The sequence below is a fragment of the Acomys russatus genome, chromosome 5 (genome assembly GCF_903995435.1).
Source record: "Acomys russatus chromosome 5, mAcoRus1.1, whole genome shotgun sequence".
Classification (NCBI taxonomy): domain Eukaryota; kingdom Metazoa; phylum Chordata; class Mammalia; order Rodentia; family Muridae; genus Acomys; species Acomys russatus.
This window is the reverse complement of record NC_067141.1, coordinates 28,714,534-28,734,235: the sequence shown is the minus strand read 5'-3', so window position 1 is coordinate 28,734,235 and position 19,702 is coordinate 28,714,534. Positions and strand designations below refer to the sequence as shown.

General features: G+C 50.9%; 1 protein-coding gene across 1 annotated transcript; it reads right to left on the bottom strand.

Annotated features, from left to right (window-relative positions):
* Positions 1-473: 473 nt before the first annotated feature.
* On the bottom strand, positions 474-16,718 carry Pygm (glycogen phosphorylase, muscle associated). Its single transcript, XM_051145975.1, has 20 exons — positions 16,395-16,718; positions 15,313-15,414; positions 15,155-15,233; positions 14,968-15,071; positions 14,589-14,720; positions 12,532-12,643; positions 12,357-12,439; positions 11,814-11,957; positions 11,471-11,563; positions 11,146-11,292; positions 10,836-10,999; positions 10,336-10,450; positions 9,763-9,864; positions 9,289-9,436; positions 7,555-7,613; positions 7,304-7,445; positions 6,157-6,364; positions 1,209-1,343; positions 983-1,049; positions 474-873 (listed from the first exon to the last, which is right to left on the bottom strand). The coding sequence occupies exons 1-20, from the start codon at positions 16,635-16,637 to the stop codon at positions 724-726; spliced, it is 2,529 nt and encodes an 842-aa protein (XP_051001932.1). The 5' UTR covers positions 16,638-16,718; the 3' UTR covers positions 474-723.
* Between the last annotated feature and the right edge of the window lie 2,984 nt (positions 16,719-19,702).

Below are 19,702 nucleotides of genomic sequence, written 5' to 3'. Positions count from 1 at the left end.
GTGAGTGCCCTAAGCCTTAATACTCCCTTGGTTTTGGATTTATCATAGCCAGCTCCTAAGAGACCCTAAAACGCCGCAGTGGGGCGGGGCTAGGGGCGGAGCCAAGAAGGAGCTAAGCCTCCTCTGGACCCTCCCCAGGCAGCGTGGACACTCCTCAGTCTGAAGGCTTCAGCCCAAGTCCCGACTCCCTGACCCAGTGGGCCCCACCCAGGCGCACGCCCCGCCCCCAACCAACTAAGCTGGCTGCTGACCTAGTATGGACACAGTGCTGGGAAGAGAGGCGTGGAGGGCGACACCGGAAAAGGGACTGAGTTCTAGGCACCGCCTATGGGCTGCCCCCTCTTTCCCCCTAACCCCAGAGGATGCACCTGCCGCGGTGTGGTGGGGGGGGAGTGGTAAGGAGATGATTGCGCAGCAGCTGTTAAGCTCTCCAAGAGCTAAAAATATTTTGCAAGAGAGAAGAGTAAGGAAGCTCAGAGAGAGTCGATTTATTGGGGAGTGGGTGCACTTGGTCAGACCCCATACATAAATAGGACGGGTAAGGAGAAGAGGACAGTGTCTTTAGTCATACTGGCATCGGGACCTACAGACTGGTAAAAGAGGGTTCCAAAAGGGGGAGAGTAAAGGTGTAATTCCAGGGGCCCATCCTCTGGATGAAGAGTGGGCCTGATCCCAGGAATCAAAAACAGATTCAAGGGCAGATGTGGGGTCTGGTGTGGAAGTTCAGATCTTCTCATCCGGGGCTGGCAGGCGCTGGCGAGAAGGTTCAACACCCCAGATCTCACGGGCATATTGGGCAATGGTGCGGTCACTGGAAAACTTGCCAGAAGTGGCTATGTTCCTGATCACCATCCGTGTCCACTCTCTTGGGTTCTGCAGACAGGAAGGGAATCTTTCCGTTCATTCCAAGTAGGCTGGCCCCATTCTCCCTCATCCTAGCCAGATTCAGAGCCCTGCCAACCCCTGGCGGATGGCCCCTCACCTTGTACAACTCACTGACTTTATCCTGGCATTTAATGTATTCCTCATAATCTGCAAAGACTTTAAACCTGAAGGAGAAAGGAGAGACCAGAGCTCTGTGAGGCTGTGTCCTTATTGGTGCAACACCCAATTGGAGTGAATGAAGCTACAAACACAACCAGCTTTCCCACCCACCCACGGCCTGTGCATCCCTGAGCCCCCTGATGCAGCCTGGCCAGCCAGCTCACCGGTCATGGTGCATGAGCATGTTGACAATGTCCTTGAACAGGTCCGGCTGTTTGGGGGAGAAGAAGCCACTGCTCAGCTGTTCGATGACCTGCCGGAGCTCAGGAATTCGGTCGTAGTACTCCTGGGCATTATACCTGACGGAGCACACTTGTGGTCAGCTCCCTTGCAAAGGGGTCCCCGGCTCCCCAGAGAAAACCTGGGAAGACAACCTGAGCCCCAGGTCCTCCACAGCTGCCACACTGCATTCAGCTTTTCTTCACCCACTTCAGGGATGAAGGCGCTCAGGCCCAGAGAAGACAAGAAAGAAGACTCTGGGGCTGGAGAGATGGCTCGGTGCACCTATGCACACACAAACATACACCTATAATTTTAAAAAAAGGAAAACCAGACACAAGTCTTCGCTCTCCAGGCTCTGGGCAAGGAGGGCATGTGTTCCTAGTGGCAGAGAGCTTGCCTGGCATTCGAGAGGCCCTGGGTTCCATCCTTAGCACCACCACAAAACAAAACCTTCCGTGAATCTCTCTGCACTGCCCAAGCCCACCTCTAACAGGTACATCCTCAGGCGTGGGCCCTAAACTCCCACAATGAGACTGGTGCCAGCTTTCCCTCACTTCCCAGGTAACATGTACCCCCTATCTTAAACCCAGAACAAAGATGGCCTGCCCTCCCTCCCTGGCTTACTGTCCCCTTAAAACGAACAACAGGCCAGGCCAGGCATGGTGGCGCATGCTTTTAATCCCAACACTCAGGAGCACTCAAACTCTTGTGAGTTCGAGGCCAGCCTGGTCTACAAAGTGAGTCCAAGACAGTCAAGGCTACACAGAGAAACCCTATCTGGAAAAACAATAAACAACAGGGTTCCCCTCTCCCAGTGGTCCCAGGTCCTTGCGTTGCCCTGCTATGTGACTCTCCTTGCCTGTACACTGCCTCCACGCTGGCATTTGACCCTGTCCTCTGCAGTCAGAATTATTTCAAGGTCTGGTCTTGAACATCCCAGATCTTGCTCAATGCACCTTAGAGCCCAGAAAACAAAACCTGAAGTTTCCTTTCTTTTCGAGATGCGGTCTCACTACATAGCCCTGCCTGGCCTAGACCTCTCCGTGTAGATCAGGATGGCTTCAAACTCATGGAGATCGATCTGCCTTTGCCTCCTGAGTTCCAAGATTAAAGGTGTGTGCCATCATGCCCCACTCAACGTCCAGAATTTCTAGGAAAAAGCCCTTCTAGCAGCAAATGCCAGCTCTCTGAATTCGGCTGTTGGTGAAAGTGTAAACTGGGCCAGGTGGTGGTGGCATACATCTGTAATCCCAGCACTTGGGAGGCAGAGGGAAGGCAGATCTCTGTGAGCTCAAGGCCAGCCTGGTCTACAAAGAGTTCCAGGACAGCCAGGCCTATTACACAGAGAAAACCTGGCCAAAAAAGTGTAAACTGGCACCAACCTTCCAGAAGCATTTGAATATCTGTGTCAGAGGCTTAGGAACTTTCACAGTTTTGACTTGGAGTAGGAGGCACTGTAAGCACGCCTCACCATGAATGTGGTGGTCTGAGGATGGCCTTCAGGTGTTCCTAAGCACCTGGCCACCATGCTTCTGAGACAGGGTCTCTTTGGCACTGGTCTGCCAGCTTCTGAATCTTGAGTCTCCTGTCTCCACTTCCCTTTTCCTAAAAGTTTGTTGGGATTATACATGCTTGTGTTAAGATTTTACAGGGATTCTAGGGGTCTGAACTCTGGTAATCAGACTTGTACCACAAGCACTCTTATCCACTGAGCTGTATGCCTAACCCAAGAATTTTTTGACCCACAAATATTTGCCTTCTAATATTTATCCCAAAATCAACTACCCTCATAAAGAATATACCTTTAATCCCAGCACTTGGGAGGCAGAGGCAGACAGTTTAAGTCCATCCTGGTCTACAGAGTGAGTTCCAGAACAGCCAAAGTTACACAGAGAAATGCTAAACCCTGTCTTGAAAAAAAGTAATAATAAAAAAAATAAAAAAGAAGAGTTTGTTTTGCATGCTGTCTAGAACAGTGAACTGGGCAGTGTCTATAGCTTTTGGTTGGCTTTTTGAAATAGGGTGTCATTATATAGGCCTGGATGTTCTAGAACTGGCTTTATAGACCAGGCTGGACTTGAGCTCAACAGTGACTTTCCTGCCTCTGACTCCTGAGTGCTGGGAGTAAAAGCATGAGCCACAACTTCTGGCTTGCCTAATAATTCTCAGTGGAATAATCAGACATCTGAGCATTGATGGGAAAGGCTTTTCCCTACAGTCACATTTACAGCAACAGGTCAAGCTTAATGCCCTGGGACTTGGAATTGGTTACAATAGCTTGGCTAGGGAGCTGGAGAGATGGCCCAGCCATTAAAAGTTGGTCTTCCAGAGAACCTGGATTCAATTCTGAGGACCCACATGGCAGTTCACAACTGTCTGTAACTCCTGACCCAGGGGCCCCTCTCTTCTGGGCCCATAGTATATGGACACACATGCAAGCAGAACACTCATACACATAAGTTTTAAAACATTTGGAAAAATACAGCTAGCCTATAGCATGAAGCACTGTACAAACATTTACACATCTGGGGGCCTGGTATAGTGGTATACATTTGTAATCCCAGCACTCAGGAGTGGAAGCACAGGAAAAGAGTTCAGGGCCAGCCTGGGCTACATGGAGCATGTGCCATTTTTTTGTTTTTGTTTTTTCGAGACAGGGTTTCTCTGTGTATAGCCTGGCTGTCCTGGACTTGTTTTTGTAGACCAGGCTGGTCTCAAACTCACAGAGATCCACCTGCCTCTGCCTCCTGAGTGCTGGGGTTACAGGCATGTGGCTCTTTTGTTTTTTTTTTTAAGGGAGGGTTATTGTTTTTGGGGGGAGTTGGTTATTCAAGACAGGGTTGACTATGTAGGCCTGGGTGTCCTGAAACTTGCTCTGTAGACCAGGCTGGCCTCAAACTCACAGAGAACCACCTGCCTCTGCCTCCTAAGTACTGGGATTAAAGGCAGACATGAACCACCACTGCCTAGCACCAGTTATTTTCTTTGATTTTTTTTCCTTGTTTTTGTTCGTGGTGTGTGTGTGTGTGTGCGTGTGTGTGTGTGTGTGTGTGTGTGTGTGTGTGTGTGTGTGTGTGTGTGTGTGTGTGTGTGTAACTAGAAGCAGACACTGGATGTCTTTTACTTCCTGAGGCATGGTCTCTGAACTCTGAGTTAGCTAATACAGCTAGTCTAGCTCGCTGCTTTGATTCTGGATTTTCCTGCCTTTGCTACCTGCCTTTTATTTGGGTGCTGGGGATCCAAGCTCTGGGCCTCATGGCAAGCACTATCTACTGGTCATCTCTCCAGCCTTGTACCTTTCCAGTTAATGACCATGCATTGTGCGTGTATGTGTACCTGTACATGTGTGTGGAGGCCAGAGGTCAACTAAGGATGCCTTTCAAGATCCCTGTACTTCTGAGACAGGGTCTCTCACAGGCCTGGAACTTGTCAAGTAGGCTTGGCTGCCTGGTCTCCTTTCTCTGCCTTCCCAGAGCTGGGACTATGTTCGGCTTTTTTGGCTTTTTGTTTTTTGTTTTCCTAGAAAAGGTTTCTCTGTATAGCCCTGGCAGTCCTGGACTTGTTTTGTAAACCAGGTTGGCCTCAGACTCACAGAGATCTGTCTGCCTCTACCTCCTGAGTGTTGGCATCAAAGGCGTGTGCCAGCACTACCCAATAGTCATGTTTGGCTTTTTATGTGGTATAAGTGGCACTTGACCAGCAAAACTATTTCTCTAACCCAAGTATTACTGTTATATAAAAAATTTACAAGCCAGATGCGGTGACTACACAGAGAAACCCTGTCTCAAAAATCCATAAATAAATAAATAAATAAATAAATAAATAAATAAATAAATAAATATTTCACAATGGGGGACTGGGGAGATGGCTTAATGTTTAAAAGTGTTTGCTGCTATTTCAGAGGACTTGAGTTCAGTCCTAGCACCCACAAGGAGCGGCTCAAACCGTTGTGACTCTAGCCTCAGGAGCTCTGACATCTTTATCTGGCCTCTGTACATATGTGGCATTCACTCACATAGACCCACACACATAAACATAAATACAAATAACAAAAGTAATGTAAATATTTTTTTAAAAAATCACATTTAGCCAGGCTGTGGTAGCACATGCCTTTAATCCCAGTATTTGGGAGGCAGAGGCAGATGGATCTCTGTGAGTGCAAAGCCAGCCTGTTCTACAGAGCAAGTTCCAAGATAGCCAGGGCTACATAGAGAAACCCTGTTTGGAAGAAGAAGAAAAAGAAGAAGAAGAAGAAGAAGAAGAAGAAGAAGAAGAAGAAGAAGAAGAAGAAGAAGAAGAAGAAGAGGAAGAGGAGGAGGAGGAAGAAGAAGAGGAAGAATAAGGAGAAGAAGAAGGAGAAGAAGAAAAGAAAGAAAAATCACATTTGGGCTGGCAAGATGGCTCCGTATTAAGAATACCTGATGTCCTTGCAAAGGATGTAGGTTCCCAGCATCCAATGGTGGAATTTGAGCTCTAGAGCCCTCTTCTGAACTCCATAGGCACGTGGAGCACAGACATACATGCAGGCAAAACACTTATACATATAAACTAAAATAAGTAAATCTAAAATTAAGAGGCCAGCCTAGTCTACAGAACAAGTTCCAGGACAGCCAGGGCTACAAAGAGAAACCCTGTTCCTTGCTGCCAAGGTGTCCAGAAAGTTAACGATTTAGTTTTACCTCCAATTTCAGAACGATATTATCTCTTTACGTAATTTCTACTTCCTTTTCCTCCCATCCTGTTACTTTCTTCTTTTCTTGTCTTTTTGATCTCGTTTGCCACAAGCTCCCTTTTTAGTTTTCCAGAATCCTAAGATGTTACACAGGCTGGCCAGCCTCTCCCAGCATGCCTCTTGACTGTTCGCCACCCGCTCTGGCCCTGACCCCATACCCTCTCTGGTCCAGCCTTTCCACGTCCTCCACCCGCATGCCGAAGATGAAGAAGTTCTCCTCTCCTGCCTCCTCTGCCATCTCCACGTTGGCACCATCCATGGTGCCGATGGTCAGAGCCCCGTTGAGCATGAACTTCATGTTGCCAGTGCCTGAGGCCTCGGTGCCCGCGGTGGAGATCTGCTCTGAGAGGTCTGCAGCGGGAATCACTGCGCAGGAGGGCAACAGAAACAAGAGCTCAGCCCCAGGGACAGGGCTGCCTGGCTGAGTTAGGGCTTGGTAGACAAGAAAGCTCTGTGTCCTAACCTCTGAGATTTTACCATCCAAGTCCCTCACTCCTAACCCACTGCCTTTCATGGACTCCAACCTGAACCTATCCCTCAGCTGTTTTTGTTGTTTTGACACAGGGTTTTACCATATAGCCCTGGCTAACCTGGAACTCCCTATGTGGATCATGCTGGCCTTAAACCCACTGTGTGATCTTTTCATTGATACGGTTTTAGGGGATTTTGTTTGGTTTCCTTGTAAGTGTATGGTGTGTGTGAGCATGCATGTGTGCCTGTGTGTGTGTGTCTATGTGTATGCATGCATGCGTGCGTGCATGTGTATGAAAGTCAGAGGTGGATGCCAAGAATCTTCCTGATCATTTTATATCCTTTTATTTTATTTTGAGACAGGATTTCTCTGTGTAGCCCTGGCTGTCCTGGAACTCACTCTGTAGGCCAGGCTGGCCTGGAACTCACTAAGATCCACCTGCCTCTGCCTCCCAAGTGCTGGGATTAAAGGCATGTGCCACCACCATCACCTGGCTATCCTTTTTTTTTTTTTTTTTTTTTTTAATACTTTTCATTTTATTTTGTGAGGATAGGTGTTTTGCCTTCATGTGTAGGTACCACATGCATGCAGTGCCTGTAGAGGCCATCAGATCCCCTAGGACTGCAGTTACAGAAGGTTGTGAGCTGCCATGTAGGTGCTGGGAATCAAACCCAGGTCCTCTGGAAGAACCGCCAGTGCTCTTAACAGACTGAGCTATCTCTCCAGCCTCTCCAATTTCTTCTTTACCCCAACCACAGGCCAGGAAAATATGGCTAACGTCTCCTCTGGGACTGAGCTGGTCAGAGTTCCCATGCAGCCACTGCCGCACCCACCTTTCTCGGCCAGTGAGACTCGGTAGTTCTCCAGGAAGATCACCCGGAGGCGGTCTCCCACCGCAGGGTCATGGTTGACCACGTCCCCAATGGCAGTGATGAGTTTGATGATCATCTTGGCCATGTGGTACCCGGGTGCAGCCTGTGGGGAAGTCTGGAGTCAGACCTTCACCCTCCCTCCCCACACCTTGAACCAGCGACTGCCCAACATATGGGAAAACCCCAGGGCCAGTCTGCTCTAGGTCTCTCACCTTGCCTCCTATCATGATAGTCCTTGGCACCATGAACCTGTTGGGCTCCCTTTTGATGCCTGCAGAGAAGAGAGGCATCAGGGGGTGTTTAACAGTACAGGGACCTGACAGCACTAGCCTGGGCCCCTCACTTTGTTCTGTGTCTGTCAGGTCTCCCTCCCTGAGTCTCAGATTGTTCTGTGCTGTAGGCTCAATTTTCTTAACAAATATATTTTATTACGAACTTGTTAACTGAGCATACATCACTTATAACCTGACTAACCTAAACAATAGGAAAAGAAGATTAAAGAATACAATAACAAAACCCTAAGGATATGAGTTCCAAGGAACGATTCTCCTGGTGTAATAAGCAGGATTTCTTTTGCTGGGACCTGGAGCAACCAGAACCCGGAACCTTAGCCAGAGCTCAGATCCCTGAAGCCTTCCCTCAAGTGGTTCTCTCTAGGAGTGGCCCAAAGTGTGATGAACAGCCAAAACTATCCCAAGTCTCCAAAAGCCCCGTCTCTTGTTTCTGGCTCACTTATATATCTCCTCCCAGAGTCTGTTCACAGATCTTTTCAGCTGGCAACAATCAAGCTCCCGCACGAGGTGGTTTGCCTTCTAGTGAATTAACATCACCTGTTCTCTCACGAGACCATTCCCCATCCCACACTTGGGATCCTAACAAGAACAGGGTTCTCTCTCCTTCCCTGTGATGGGGTGTGATGGTGGGTGCTGTCAACTTTACTGACCCTAGCACCGTCTCAGGGTGGGGGGGGGGGAGGTAGACCTCTGGCTATGTCTGGAAGGGATTGTCTTGATTATATGAATGGAGAAATGGCATATTTCCCTAAGAAAGGGATTCTGTACTGTGTGAGAGTGGAGAAAGCAGGGCCAGGGAGCTGGTTTAGCAGGTAAAGTCAGTCTATATCAAGTCTGATGACCTGAGTTTAAACCCTGAGATGCACAAGGAGAGGAGAAAATTAACTTCTGAAAGTTGTCCTTCACAGGTGTGCTACATCCTGGCATGCACACATATACACAACATACAATAAATAAATGTTAAAAAAAAAAAAGCCAGGTGTGGTGGCACATGCCTTTAATCCCAGCACTGGGGAGGCAGGGGCAGGTGGATCGCTGTGAGTTCGAGGCCAGCCTGGTCTACAAAGTGAGTCCAGGACAGCCAAGGCTACACAGAGAAACCCTGTCTCAAAAAAAAATCTTAAATTAAAAAAAAAAAAAAGAAAATCCAAAAAATAAAAATAAAAAAGAAAGAAAGAAAGAAAAGAAAGTCTATAAGAATGGAAGATCTGACATGCTAGTGCATGCCTTCAGCATCAGCACTCGGAAGGCAGAGACAGGCAGATCTCTGGGAGTTCAAGGACAGCCTGGTCTACACAGGAAGTTCCAGGCAAGCTGGAGCTACATAGTGAGACCCTGTCTCAGGAAGAGAGGGAGGGAGGGAGAGAGGCCCTGACATGCATCCTTTAGTGCACTGCTCGCTCTGCTCTTGACCGTAGATGAAGGTGACCAGCTGCTCCCAGTCCCTGCTGCCTTGACTGCCCTACAATGACAGACTGCAACCCGGTGAACCAAATAAACCCAACAGGAAATTAAGTTAAGGTGTGGGGACATCACCACACCCTAAAGGCAGTCACCAGCTCCCAGGAGATATCAACCCAGACACCAATCCTTGGTGGCATGCCGGGAGAGGCTGGGTGTTGGGGAGTGAGTGCGGTGGGTCCCAGCACTCACGGTTATACAGGGTGATGATGTGAAGGCAGTTGAGAAGCTGGCGTTTGTATTCATGAATCCTTTTCACCTGGACATCGAAGAGGGAGTTGGGGTTGATGTGGACCTTGTACTCCCTCTCGAGGTATGCAGAGAACTTCAACTTGTTTTCCTGCAGATCGAGGGGGAAGAGGGGGTCACCAATGGCATTTCAGTGTCAAGAGAGCCCTATCATCCCATCACTCAGACCCAGGAAAGCAGGTGGTGGGAAGCTTGCCTATTACTGCTTCCCACAACCCCTGCACCAAGGCAGACATTATTAATCTATGCCAGCATTCTCTCGGTGATAGCTTCCACTGTTGCTGCTTCCACTGTTGACTCCCACCAATGGCTGAGCTTGTAGGAGAGATGAGCTCCTGGTGACACCCGTGACCCAGCCACCAGGCCCTTTCCTGTCCTTAGCCCCGGGGCAGGAGTCCCAGGCTGCAGCCTTCCCACCTGTTTCACTTTGGCCACATCGCGGATAAAGGCTTCATCATCCACATAGGAGAGCAGTTTGCGCAGCTGGTCCAGGTCTGAGATGTACTCCTCCCCAATGCGCTGTGGGAAGACAGCTTTCAGCCAAGACCACCTCATCCTGGCCTCCCTGCTCCAGGCTAACTAGACCCTTCCACCTTGGACTTCTCTTCCCAAAGCCCCCTAAGCAGAGGAATTGGGGTACATCCATCTTCCTCCTACACTAACACTGAACTCACTGCCCCACCTGACCCCAGCAGGCCCTCTGACCTCTGGCCTTTCCTCTCCCCACCACATATCTGTCCTCTTGCAGTCTCACTTCAGATGTGACAACACTCTCCATTAGAGTGTCAACATCAGCAGGTTGGCCCCTATAGCCAGAGGGCATGCTTATTCAAGTAAGAAAGCAGTGCCCCTTCCTCCAAGTGGATGGCAGCCTTGGGAACACAGTACAGGATTGAGGCCCTCAGCTGAGGCCATTATACAGGGAGCTACCCACTCGACTGTATTGTAGTGACCTATATTGGTCCCATCGGCCATACCATGACCTCTCACCTCAGCAATGACCTCTGCCAACCCAGGGTTACACAGAACCAGCCAGCGCCGAGGGGTGATGCCATTGGTCTTGTTCTGGAACTTATGAGGCTCCAGCTCATAAAAGTCCTTGAAGCTGCAGGTTGGGATTGAGTGAGGGTCAACATTCACCTCTGCAGAGCCCTCCCACCTGGCTCCCTACTTTATTTTGTTTTTTTCCTGAAAGAGGCTCAGATGCACATGCAGACCCGGGGCAAATAGGGGTACGATGTGTAAGAGGGGGGTCATCTGGGACAGGTCTGTACTGGATGGAAAGGGGCTAGTGTCTTCTAAGAACGGGTCACACTTGAGGTGGGTGAGATGGCTCAACGCTATGGGGGCTTGCTCTGCTGGCCAGGAGTAGGATAAAGCTAACAGTATCTGCCGAGGGGTCAGACCAACCAATCTGGTTGGTCAGGTGAAGGGGCGGGGCCTATAGGCAACGGAACTGTGGTATGGGCGGGGCTTGTGGAGAGGCTTACATGGTTTTTTTGAGGATCTCCGAATGGATGCGAGCCACACCGTTGACTGCGTGCGAGCCAGCAATGCACAGGTGTGCCATGTTGATGCGCTTCACCGCTCCCTCCTCCACGAGTGACATGCGCCGCAGCCTGTCTACGTCCCCAGGGAAAGCAGCCGCCACCCGCTGTGACCCCAAAGAGCCCCGAGCTAAAACCAGGATCCTGACTCAGGAACCTTAGTCTCAGCCCGGCTCCCTCAACCCCACAGACTCAGCCCATAGGCCTCCTGACTTCAAGGCTGGGGCCCCACTCCCACGCTGCCCCGGCTCACGTTAAGGAACCGCTGGTTGATCTCGTAAATGATCTGCAGGTGCCGGGGCAGCAGCGTCTCCATGAGGTGCACCGGCCAGCGCTCCAGGGCTTCAGGCAGCACTGTGTGGTTGGTATAGGCACAGGTCTTCACTGTCACGTCCCAGGCCTGGCATACAAGACAGGAAGTTGGGACAGGCGTTCTCCACGCGCTATGCAGCTTGTGGCCTGCCAGGACCCAACTGGGTTTCAGCTAGCTTTCTGCTCCTCTTGTCCTTCTACCTCCCACTGGGAAGGAGAACTTGGGGCAGAGTGGCTACTAAGAGGGTAAAGTGGCTGAAACCCACCTTGTCCCAGTCCAGCCGCTCCAGGTCCACCAGAATCCTCATCAGCTCAGGGATGGCCAAAGAGGGGTGGGTGTCATTGAGCTGGATGGCCACCTGTGGCAGGATGAGTGGCAAGTCAGGATGGATTCCAGACCGAGCACTATTGTGAATAGCGCTCCTTCAGTGCCCCCCGAAAGGCCAGTTCTGTGGCTGGGCTGGGCTGGGACCAGAAATGATGGCAGCTGGAGTGGTGTCCCTGGTGCCTGAAGATCACAAGTGAGCCATCTCCACTCCCATACACCCCCAGCCTCCACTCTTCTGTGAAGGGAGGTTGGAAGGAGAGGCCTTCAGGCCAGCATGCTACCTTGTCCGGGAAGGCATCAAAGTTTGTGCGCACAGGATCGCGGCTGCCAAACTTGGAGGACTTGAAGCGCCGAATGATGTCCTGGAGGGTGGCGGCCACCACAAAGTACTCCTGCTTCAGCCGGAGCTCCTTCCCTTCAAAAAACTAGGGGGGGCATGGGGTGCGAGGCAGAGTGTAGCTGAGATGGTGGGGGGGGGGCTATAACCAGGAGAGCCTCTACCACACTATGTCCCAGAGCCCTAAACTGTCCTCACCTTTGGGACCCCGGGGATCTTTGCCCCACCAAGTAACCAGAGTAGATAGTATCAGAAAGGCAGAGATGAGCTAAGAGTCCTATGAGGGTCCCCAGGAAAACAGCTCCCCGGAGATGTCATAGCCTAGCCTTTCCCTCAGGACTCAGGTGTCTTCCTACTCAAAGGACTCAATAGGACGCACAGGGACAGCTATAAAGGACTAGGACAGTTGCAAGGGTCCCCACCCCCAGTTCCCCTGTCCCCCTCCAAGGAGTTGGACCTTGAGTCTCCAGTTTGAAGGGCAACGTACGTTATCATTGGGGTACAAAACACGTGAGATGTTTTCAGCCAGGTTTCGGTCCAGCACAGCCTGGATGTAACCGCCAACGTTGACTGAGGGATAAAGTGGGTCAGGGTGAGGCTGGGGCTGGGCATGGGCCAGGCAGGGGTAACAAGGCCTGCCAGCTAGCAGCAGAGGAACTCACAGTCCTTGAGGTTGAAGTCATTGGGTGCCTTGGCCGACCAGAGGCGCATGGTGTTGACAACATTGTTTCGGTAGCCAGGAACAGGCGTGTCATAGGGCATGGCCAACACTACCTACAGAGGGTACCTGAGTCAGAAGCTGGGCAGGCTACTAGGGTCCAGCCCTGAGCAGTGCCTAAGTCTGGCTTGTGGGGCCACCTCAACCAAGAGCTGAAGTTCAAATCACTGTCATTAGACTCTGCCAATGCCCAAGGTAGACTACAGTTCCAGCACTGAGGGTAGTTACCAGGAGCAAGCTGTGGAACCTCTATAAACTCATCTATAAAATGAAGAGAAGAGGCGCTCTCTCTACTGTACTTCCTCTCTCTACCCCCTCTCTCCTCTCTCCTCTCTCTCTCTCTCTCTCTCTCTCTCTCTCTCTGGGATACCCCTTCCGCTTTTCCTTCTCCCCTCATGCTCATTTAATAAACTCCGTATAACATTAAAAAAAAGAGAGAGAGAGAGAGAGAGAGAGAGAGAGAGAGAAGAGGCTGGATGTGGTGGCACACACCTTTAATCCTAGCACTAGGGAGGCAGAAGCAGGCAGATCACTGTGAGTTCGAGGCCAGCCTGGTCTACAAAGCGAGTCCAGGACAGCCAAGGCTACAGAGAAACCCTGTCTCAAAACAAACAAAAGAAGAGAAGAAGCCAGGCCTTCGGTACAGTCCTGGATTCCTAGCTACTGGAGAGGCTAAGGCCAGAAGATCACAAGTTCAAGGCCTGCCTAGATTACAGGCTGAGTTGAAGGCCAGTCTGAGCAACTTAGTGAGGCCCTGTGTCAAGTAAAATATAAAAAGAGGGCTGAGGATATAGCTCAGTGGCAAAATACTTGCCAAGCAGGTGTGAGGACTGTTCCGTCCTCAGCACTCAGTAAATAAGTAAGAAAACCGCTCCAGTGTCCCCACTGGAATCCCAACACCTGCCTCCTTAGGCCACCATGAGGATTATGGGAAGGGAGAGAGTGGGTCCACTTGGTAGCTGCTCTACAGCCTGGCTTGATCAAATGAGAGCACACTAGACTCAGGAGAGCGTTGGGGGAATCTTGGCTTCAGGATAAAGATTACACAGGGGTCAGTTCTATCCAGAGGTCTATATAGGATCACAGGGCTAGTCACAGGGCTAGCTAGCAGCAGCCAATGGCAGCCAGCCACATCCCATAATCAATAGCACCAATTTGCCAGAAAGAACTGCCTGCTAGTACGATACCAGTGGCACCTCCAGAGGATTCCCTACTGGGGGCTTCACCTGCCCTCCCTGACACTGAGTAACACCCTTGATGGGGCAGAGTGGAAGGCAGGTGAGAGAGGCAGAGGGACTGAGCAGTGACTGTCAAGCACAGACACCAGGTTGAAAGGCAGAGGGAACCAGGTCTGCAAATTTCCCCGCCAGAGCTAAATGTGCCTTGCTGCTGGGGGCATCTGGCACATGAGGCAGCAGCCCTGACTGGGCCTAGGCCTAGACAAAAGAGCAATCAACGCCATTTCTGAAAGTCTAGGGATTTCTACACGTAGGAGGGAGCCACAGGACAGGGATTGGGACACCCAGGTGAGCTTTCAGACCCCCTCCACTTGCTGGGTGGCTAGGAGCATGCCAGTTCCACCCTAGAGGCCCCAATTTTTTCCCCCTGCCTCCCTCTCAGGCCTATTGCCTTCATTGGTTCCCCAGTACAGATGTGCAAAGATTTCAAGTGTTGTGCTAAGTCTTGTGTCGGGGAGAGGAGCTGGCTAGGGGCGTTGTGCTGGTGGAGCTGAACAGGGACAGTTCCTTCCTCCTTCCAGGGTTGACACCTCACCTGGCCTCCTGGACAACCCTGGCTGGCATCTCCCAACCCTGGCTGGGTGGCCTCCAGGAAATCTCATGACTGACATGTCTCCGCCTTAGTGCCCTCCTTTGTAAGATGGCAGTGGGTTCAGCAGCCTCCAACCTCCTTCTTGTGTCCTATTTTCTCTAGGAGCTCCCCTCCCTCTGCCTCTCATTGAACACCCCCCCGCCAAAAACCTGTACCCATCTTCCTCTTCACCTGTGTGTCCACCCACTTGGCCCCCTGGCTGGTGTGCTCCACTCGGCCATAGAAGTGCACAGGCAGCGTGAACTCGGGGCGGGCCTTCTCCCAGGGGTTGCCATAGCGAAGCCAGTCATCAGCCTCTTCCATCTAGAGGGTTGGGGGAACGTAGGTGACATGAGTTTCAGGTGAGTGGTGGGTCACCCAGCAGGACATAATATGTCCCAGGACATAATATGACCACAGGGGTCACCAGGCTTTGAAGCAAGAGGCGAGAGACAAGAATGTTTGTCTGGGGAGCTGGGGTGGGTTCTGAACCTTTGCAGAGATGCATGACCAAATGAGGGACCTCTCTATTGTGACTGGGCACCACAGGGTTGGGATCTGGGCTGCTCACCTGCCAGCCCCCACAGATCTTCTGGTTAAAAATCCCAAACTCATAGCGGATCCCGTAGCCATAGGCAGCTAGCCCCAGCGTAGCCATGGAGTCCAAGAAGCAGGCTATGGGTACAGGGGAGTGGGCATCAGGCATCCACCATAAGATGCCCTTCTGTCCCACCCCTACCCACAAGCTCTGTACTCACCTGCCAGGCGGCCCAGGCCCCCATTGCCCAACCCCGCATCCTCTTCGATCTCCTCCAGCTCCTCCATGTCCAAGCCCAGCTGAGGGAACGGATGGCAGCAGTCAGGCCCAAGTGTCAGAATGGGGAACCCCCCCCCAAATCTTAAGTGCTTCCCCCACCTGGTAGGTGGCCTCATCACAGGCATTCTCCAAGGCCAGGTTCACCATGGTGTTCTGGAGTGTCCGTCCCATGTAGAATTCCAAGGACAGGTAGTAGATCCTCTGCCCAGAGACAGGCAGACAGGGAAGAGGGATCAGGGCCACACTGCTGCCATTCAGCCAGGCACAGCTGGGTCTGGACCGCTCACCCTCCTGCCCTCCTGCCAGGCCCCAACACCTCTCATCTCTGCCACTAATTCATTTCTCCCTGCTCAGAGGGACCATTTGAGACTTTGGGGGCCAATTAGATAAGAACAGCATTGGTCCCCACATTCCTTTGAAATGCCTTTCTGTCTGACCTCAGTTTCCCCTTCTCAGGCCTATCTCAGGGTCTAAGGTGCTTGTGAGTAGGAACCCCTTCAGAGGTACATACCCCTCCTAGTACAGCCCATCAGGAAGCCAGGCCATTGAGAAGCACCTCTGAGTGCTCCTCCAAGAAGATTTTGCCAAAGCCCAGAGGGAAAAGTCATTTTCAAGGTCACACGGTGACTCAGGGCTGGACTTGCCGTCTCCTGTCCATGCTCGGTCCAGAGATGAACAGAAGCACGAAGCATAAAGATGCTGAAGGGGCTCAGTCTCCCCATTTCCTGGGTACCTCCCCGCCCCTCCCCCACTCCTGCTGTGGGGTATTAGGTTCCTGACATTTACCAATGACCCAACCAGATACTTGATACCGGCCGCCCCAGCTGCCCCTGCCTGTGGCACAAGCCGACTGTGACATGCACACATTTGATGACATGTCCTTCCATGCCAGATCCAAACCAAGCCACAGGGGTATACATTTCCTCACCACAGCAACCCCCTCCAACCACGTCTGCACATGTATAGGTAGCCCGGCTATCCTGAGCACCCTTGGGTTGCCCTCCTCAGTATTCTGTCCAGCACCTCTAGAACAATCCCAGGCTCCTAGAACAGCAAGTTATTTTGCTGTAGAAAACTTGGGCCTCAGGAAGGCACTGCCACTTTCCTGAGATATCTCAGCTCTTTGCTAGCCCCACTCCCAGCTCATTTCCCACTCAAGGTGCCCACCCCCCTTGTAGCACCTTGGGGTCCTTTTCGTAGTAATGCTGCTGTGTGCGGATCCAACGTCCCACGAGGTGGTCCCGCACAGTGTGGGCCAGTGCAAAATAGTAATCTCTCGGAGTGGCCACATTTCGATCCTTGACCAGAGTGAAATGCAGGTGGCGGTTGAAGTTCTTTTTCAGCTCAGACACATTTTCCACGCCAGCTAGGCCACGAACACTGATTTGCTTTCTCCTATCGTGGTCTGAAAGAGGCATGGACATGGCTGCAGGAGGGTGGGCCGGACTGGACAGACTGATGGATTCAGTGCCTCCAACCAAGGAGTGGAGCTGCCCAGCTGCAAGGGGATTTAAGGCCTGGCTCAGGGTAGCATGCCACGCCTCCACGGACGGACGTGGGAGGGTCTTGGCATTGAAGCTCAGGGAGCTATTCTGGGGACAAGTGGAGAGGAGGGAAGGGAGAAACAAGCTCTCCACAGCCCAGGGAGGGGAGTATTCACAGCTGACCCACTTCTTCCAAGTTTCCTAAGCCTTCTGGCTTTGTCTTCTGGCCCCTGGCTTTTGGAGAATTGGAAGCTGGATACTTCAGACAGCGCTGGGTTCCTCTGGGAGGCCTGAGGCTTACCTAAAGCATTCTGGTTGAGACTTTGTCTGAGACATTATCCAATCTGTGCCCATTCCTAAGCTATAGATGAAAGGTGGGACTGGATTGTGGACCTCTCATCACAAGTACAGGACACATTCTCCTTTCCAGAGCTTGTTTGTGACATTTGCCTAGAATGCAACTACAGGAGCATGATTGAAGTGCCTGTCAAAAGCTGGTCAAAGCCACTCCTCACCTGGCTAGAACATAGTCCATGGCTGCTCGCTGACAGGGAGGTTGTGGTCACGGGCAAGAGGAATCACAAGCGGAGAGTGAGTGTGTCCTAAACAGAGGTGCTTAGAGTACAGAAGAGGCTGGCAGCTCTGAAAGGGGAGATGAAGACCCTGGGTTGCAGGGAGTGCTGTGGGGGAGGGCAGATGCCTGAGGTAGACATCCACTCCTTTCACCCCACCCCCACCAAAGCCCAGTGGCGCTGAGCTTCCCCCTGCTGCTGTCCTTCAAGAAGCTCTGAAATGACCTTTTCCAGTGGGATAGTCGGGTTACACGACAGCTTTGGCTGAGGCTCCAGCCTGAAGCAGGGGCTACTGGGAACTATAGTCCTGTAAGGGTGACAGACAGACAGCAATCCCCAACAGTTTATGACACTGGATAAACTGGGTGTCATCAGCCTGGAATCTCAGCTACTTAGGAAGCTGAGACAATAGGACCATAAGTTCATGTCTTTTTCTTTTCTTTTCTAAGGATTTATTTATTAATACATATACAGTTCTCTAGCGGCAGGACAGAAGAGGGCATCAGATCACACCATAGATGGTTGTGAGCCACCATGTGGTTGCTGGGAATTGAACTCAGGACCTCTAGAAGAGCAGCCAGTGCTCTTAACCCCTAGCCATCTCTCCAGCCAGAGGTTTTTTTTTTTTTGTTTTGTTGTGTTTGAAGATTTTTTTTTTTTTTTTTTTTTTTTTTTTATGTAAAAGTGTTCTGCCTGCAGGCCAGAAGAGGGCACCAGATCTCATTCTAGATGGTTGTGGTTGCTGGGAATTGAACTCAGGACCTTTAGAAGAGCAGGCAGTGCTCTTAACCTCTGAGCCATCTCTCCAGCCCATCTTTTTCTATTTTTATTCTTATTGTGTGTGTGTGTGTTTTAATCCAAAATGTGTTTATTGGGGTTGTTTCCCCTCATCTTGAATTAGGTACTTTCAGTGCTGCTTCCTCCTGAAGGAGCATCCTTCTGTCAGCCTTGCTTTCCACCTGTAGGCTGATGGAGAACAGTGGAGCAGCCAGCACACAAGACTATTGTTTGTGCATGGCTAAAGACCATGGCGATTTTATAGCATCCCTGGCATTTCACATCCATAAAGTAGGAATTAGGGCTCTGTACCAGGCGCTTCTTCTTGTGTTTCCTCTTCTCTTCGGAGAGAGATGAAAGAGATCCTTTGCAAAAGGCATGTTCTCATAGGGAGGTCGTCACAGCTGAAAAGGATACTTTGGTTTTTTTTGGGGGGGGGGGCGTTCAAGGCAGTGTTTCTGTGTGGCTTTGGCCGTCCTGGACTCACTTTGTAGATCAGGTTGGCCTCGAACTCAGTGATCTGCCTGCCTCCCAAGTGCTGGGATTAAAGGTATGTGCCCGCCACTACTTTTTTTTTTTTTTTTTTAAAGATTTATTTATTTAGTGTATATGACTGCTTTATACCTGGAGGCCAGAAGAGGGCACCAAGTCTCATTATAGATGGTTGTGAGCCATCATGTGGTTGCTGGGAATTGAACTCAGGACCTCTGGAAGAGCAGGTGGTGCTCTTAACCTCTGAGCCATCTCTCCAGCCCTTTTTTTTTTTTTTTTTTTTTTTAAAGACAAGGTTTCTCTGTGTAGCCCTAGCTGTCCTGCACTCACACGGTAGACCACGCTGGTCTTGAACTCAGAGATCCAGCTATCTCTGCCTCCCCAAGTTCTGGAATTACAGGCATCAGATCACATTATAGATGGTTGTGAGCCACCATGTGGCTGATGGGAATTGAACTCAGGACCTCTGGAGAGCAGCGCTCTTAACCATTTGGCTGTCCTGGACTCACTTTGTAGACCAGGAAGGCCTCGAACTTACAGATTCGCCTGCCTCTGCCTCCCAAGCACTGGGATTAAAGGTGTATGTCGTGGCACCTAGCCAGCTCAAGTGTTACTCCAGCTACAGAAAAGTATTCAAGGCCAGCCTGGGCAAATCAGTGAGATATAATCTCAAAATACAGAGGACTGGGCTATAGCTCAGTGTTAGAGCACTTGCCTAAGCTCTGTGCTCAATTTCTAGCACCACAAAACCCAACAAACCAGCCAACCCCTGGATAATAGGATCAAGGTCTTCCCATGACCCACCTGCCAGCTGAGTGACTGGAGACTCTCTCCTGCTCCCACCCAGGCTTCACAGTGGGCCAGGATATTGTGTGCTAGCTCTGACTCCTCAGAGCCTACTCTGTCCCTCTTCTCCATTCACCTGTACATCCTGGTCTTTCAGGCTTTCCTTTCTAGACGTTGGCTGTCTGTCTCCGTTTGCACTGACCCTAGCTCTACGTCCTTAGGCTGGTTGTTTTACTGGGCTGAATCTTGGGACTTTTTTTATCAAATGTACACTCTTGAATAAAATTCCTTCCTCACCAGTTGTTGCCTCCTAATTTGAGGGAGAAGGCAAGCAGACATTAGCTCCTGCTTTCTTTGAGGGAACAGAGCCTAGGCCCT

What these genes read in the sequence shown, in the direction of transcription:
- Pygm (XM_051145975.1), bottom strand. Translation starts at nt 16,637, where the DNA reads ATGTCCATGCCTCTTTCAGACCACGATAGGAGAAAGCAAATCAGTGTT. An exon ending in TTGATGCCTTCCCGGACAAG is followed by an intron (nt 11,564 to 11,813) that starts GTAGCATGCTGG and finishes ATCCTGCCACAG; the next exon opens with GTGGCCATCCAGCTCAATGA. An exon ending in AGCGGCTGGACTGGGACAAG is followed by an intron (nt 11,293 to 11,470) that starts GTGGGTTTCAGC and finishes CTTGTATGCCAG; the next exon opens with GCCTGGGACGTGACAGTGAA.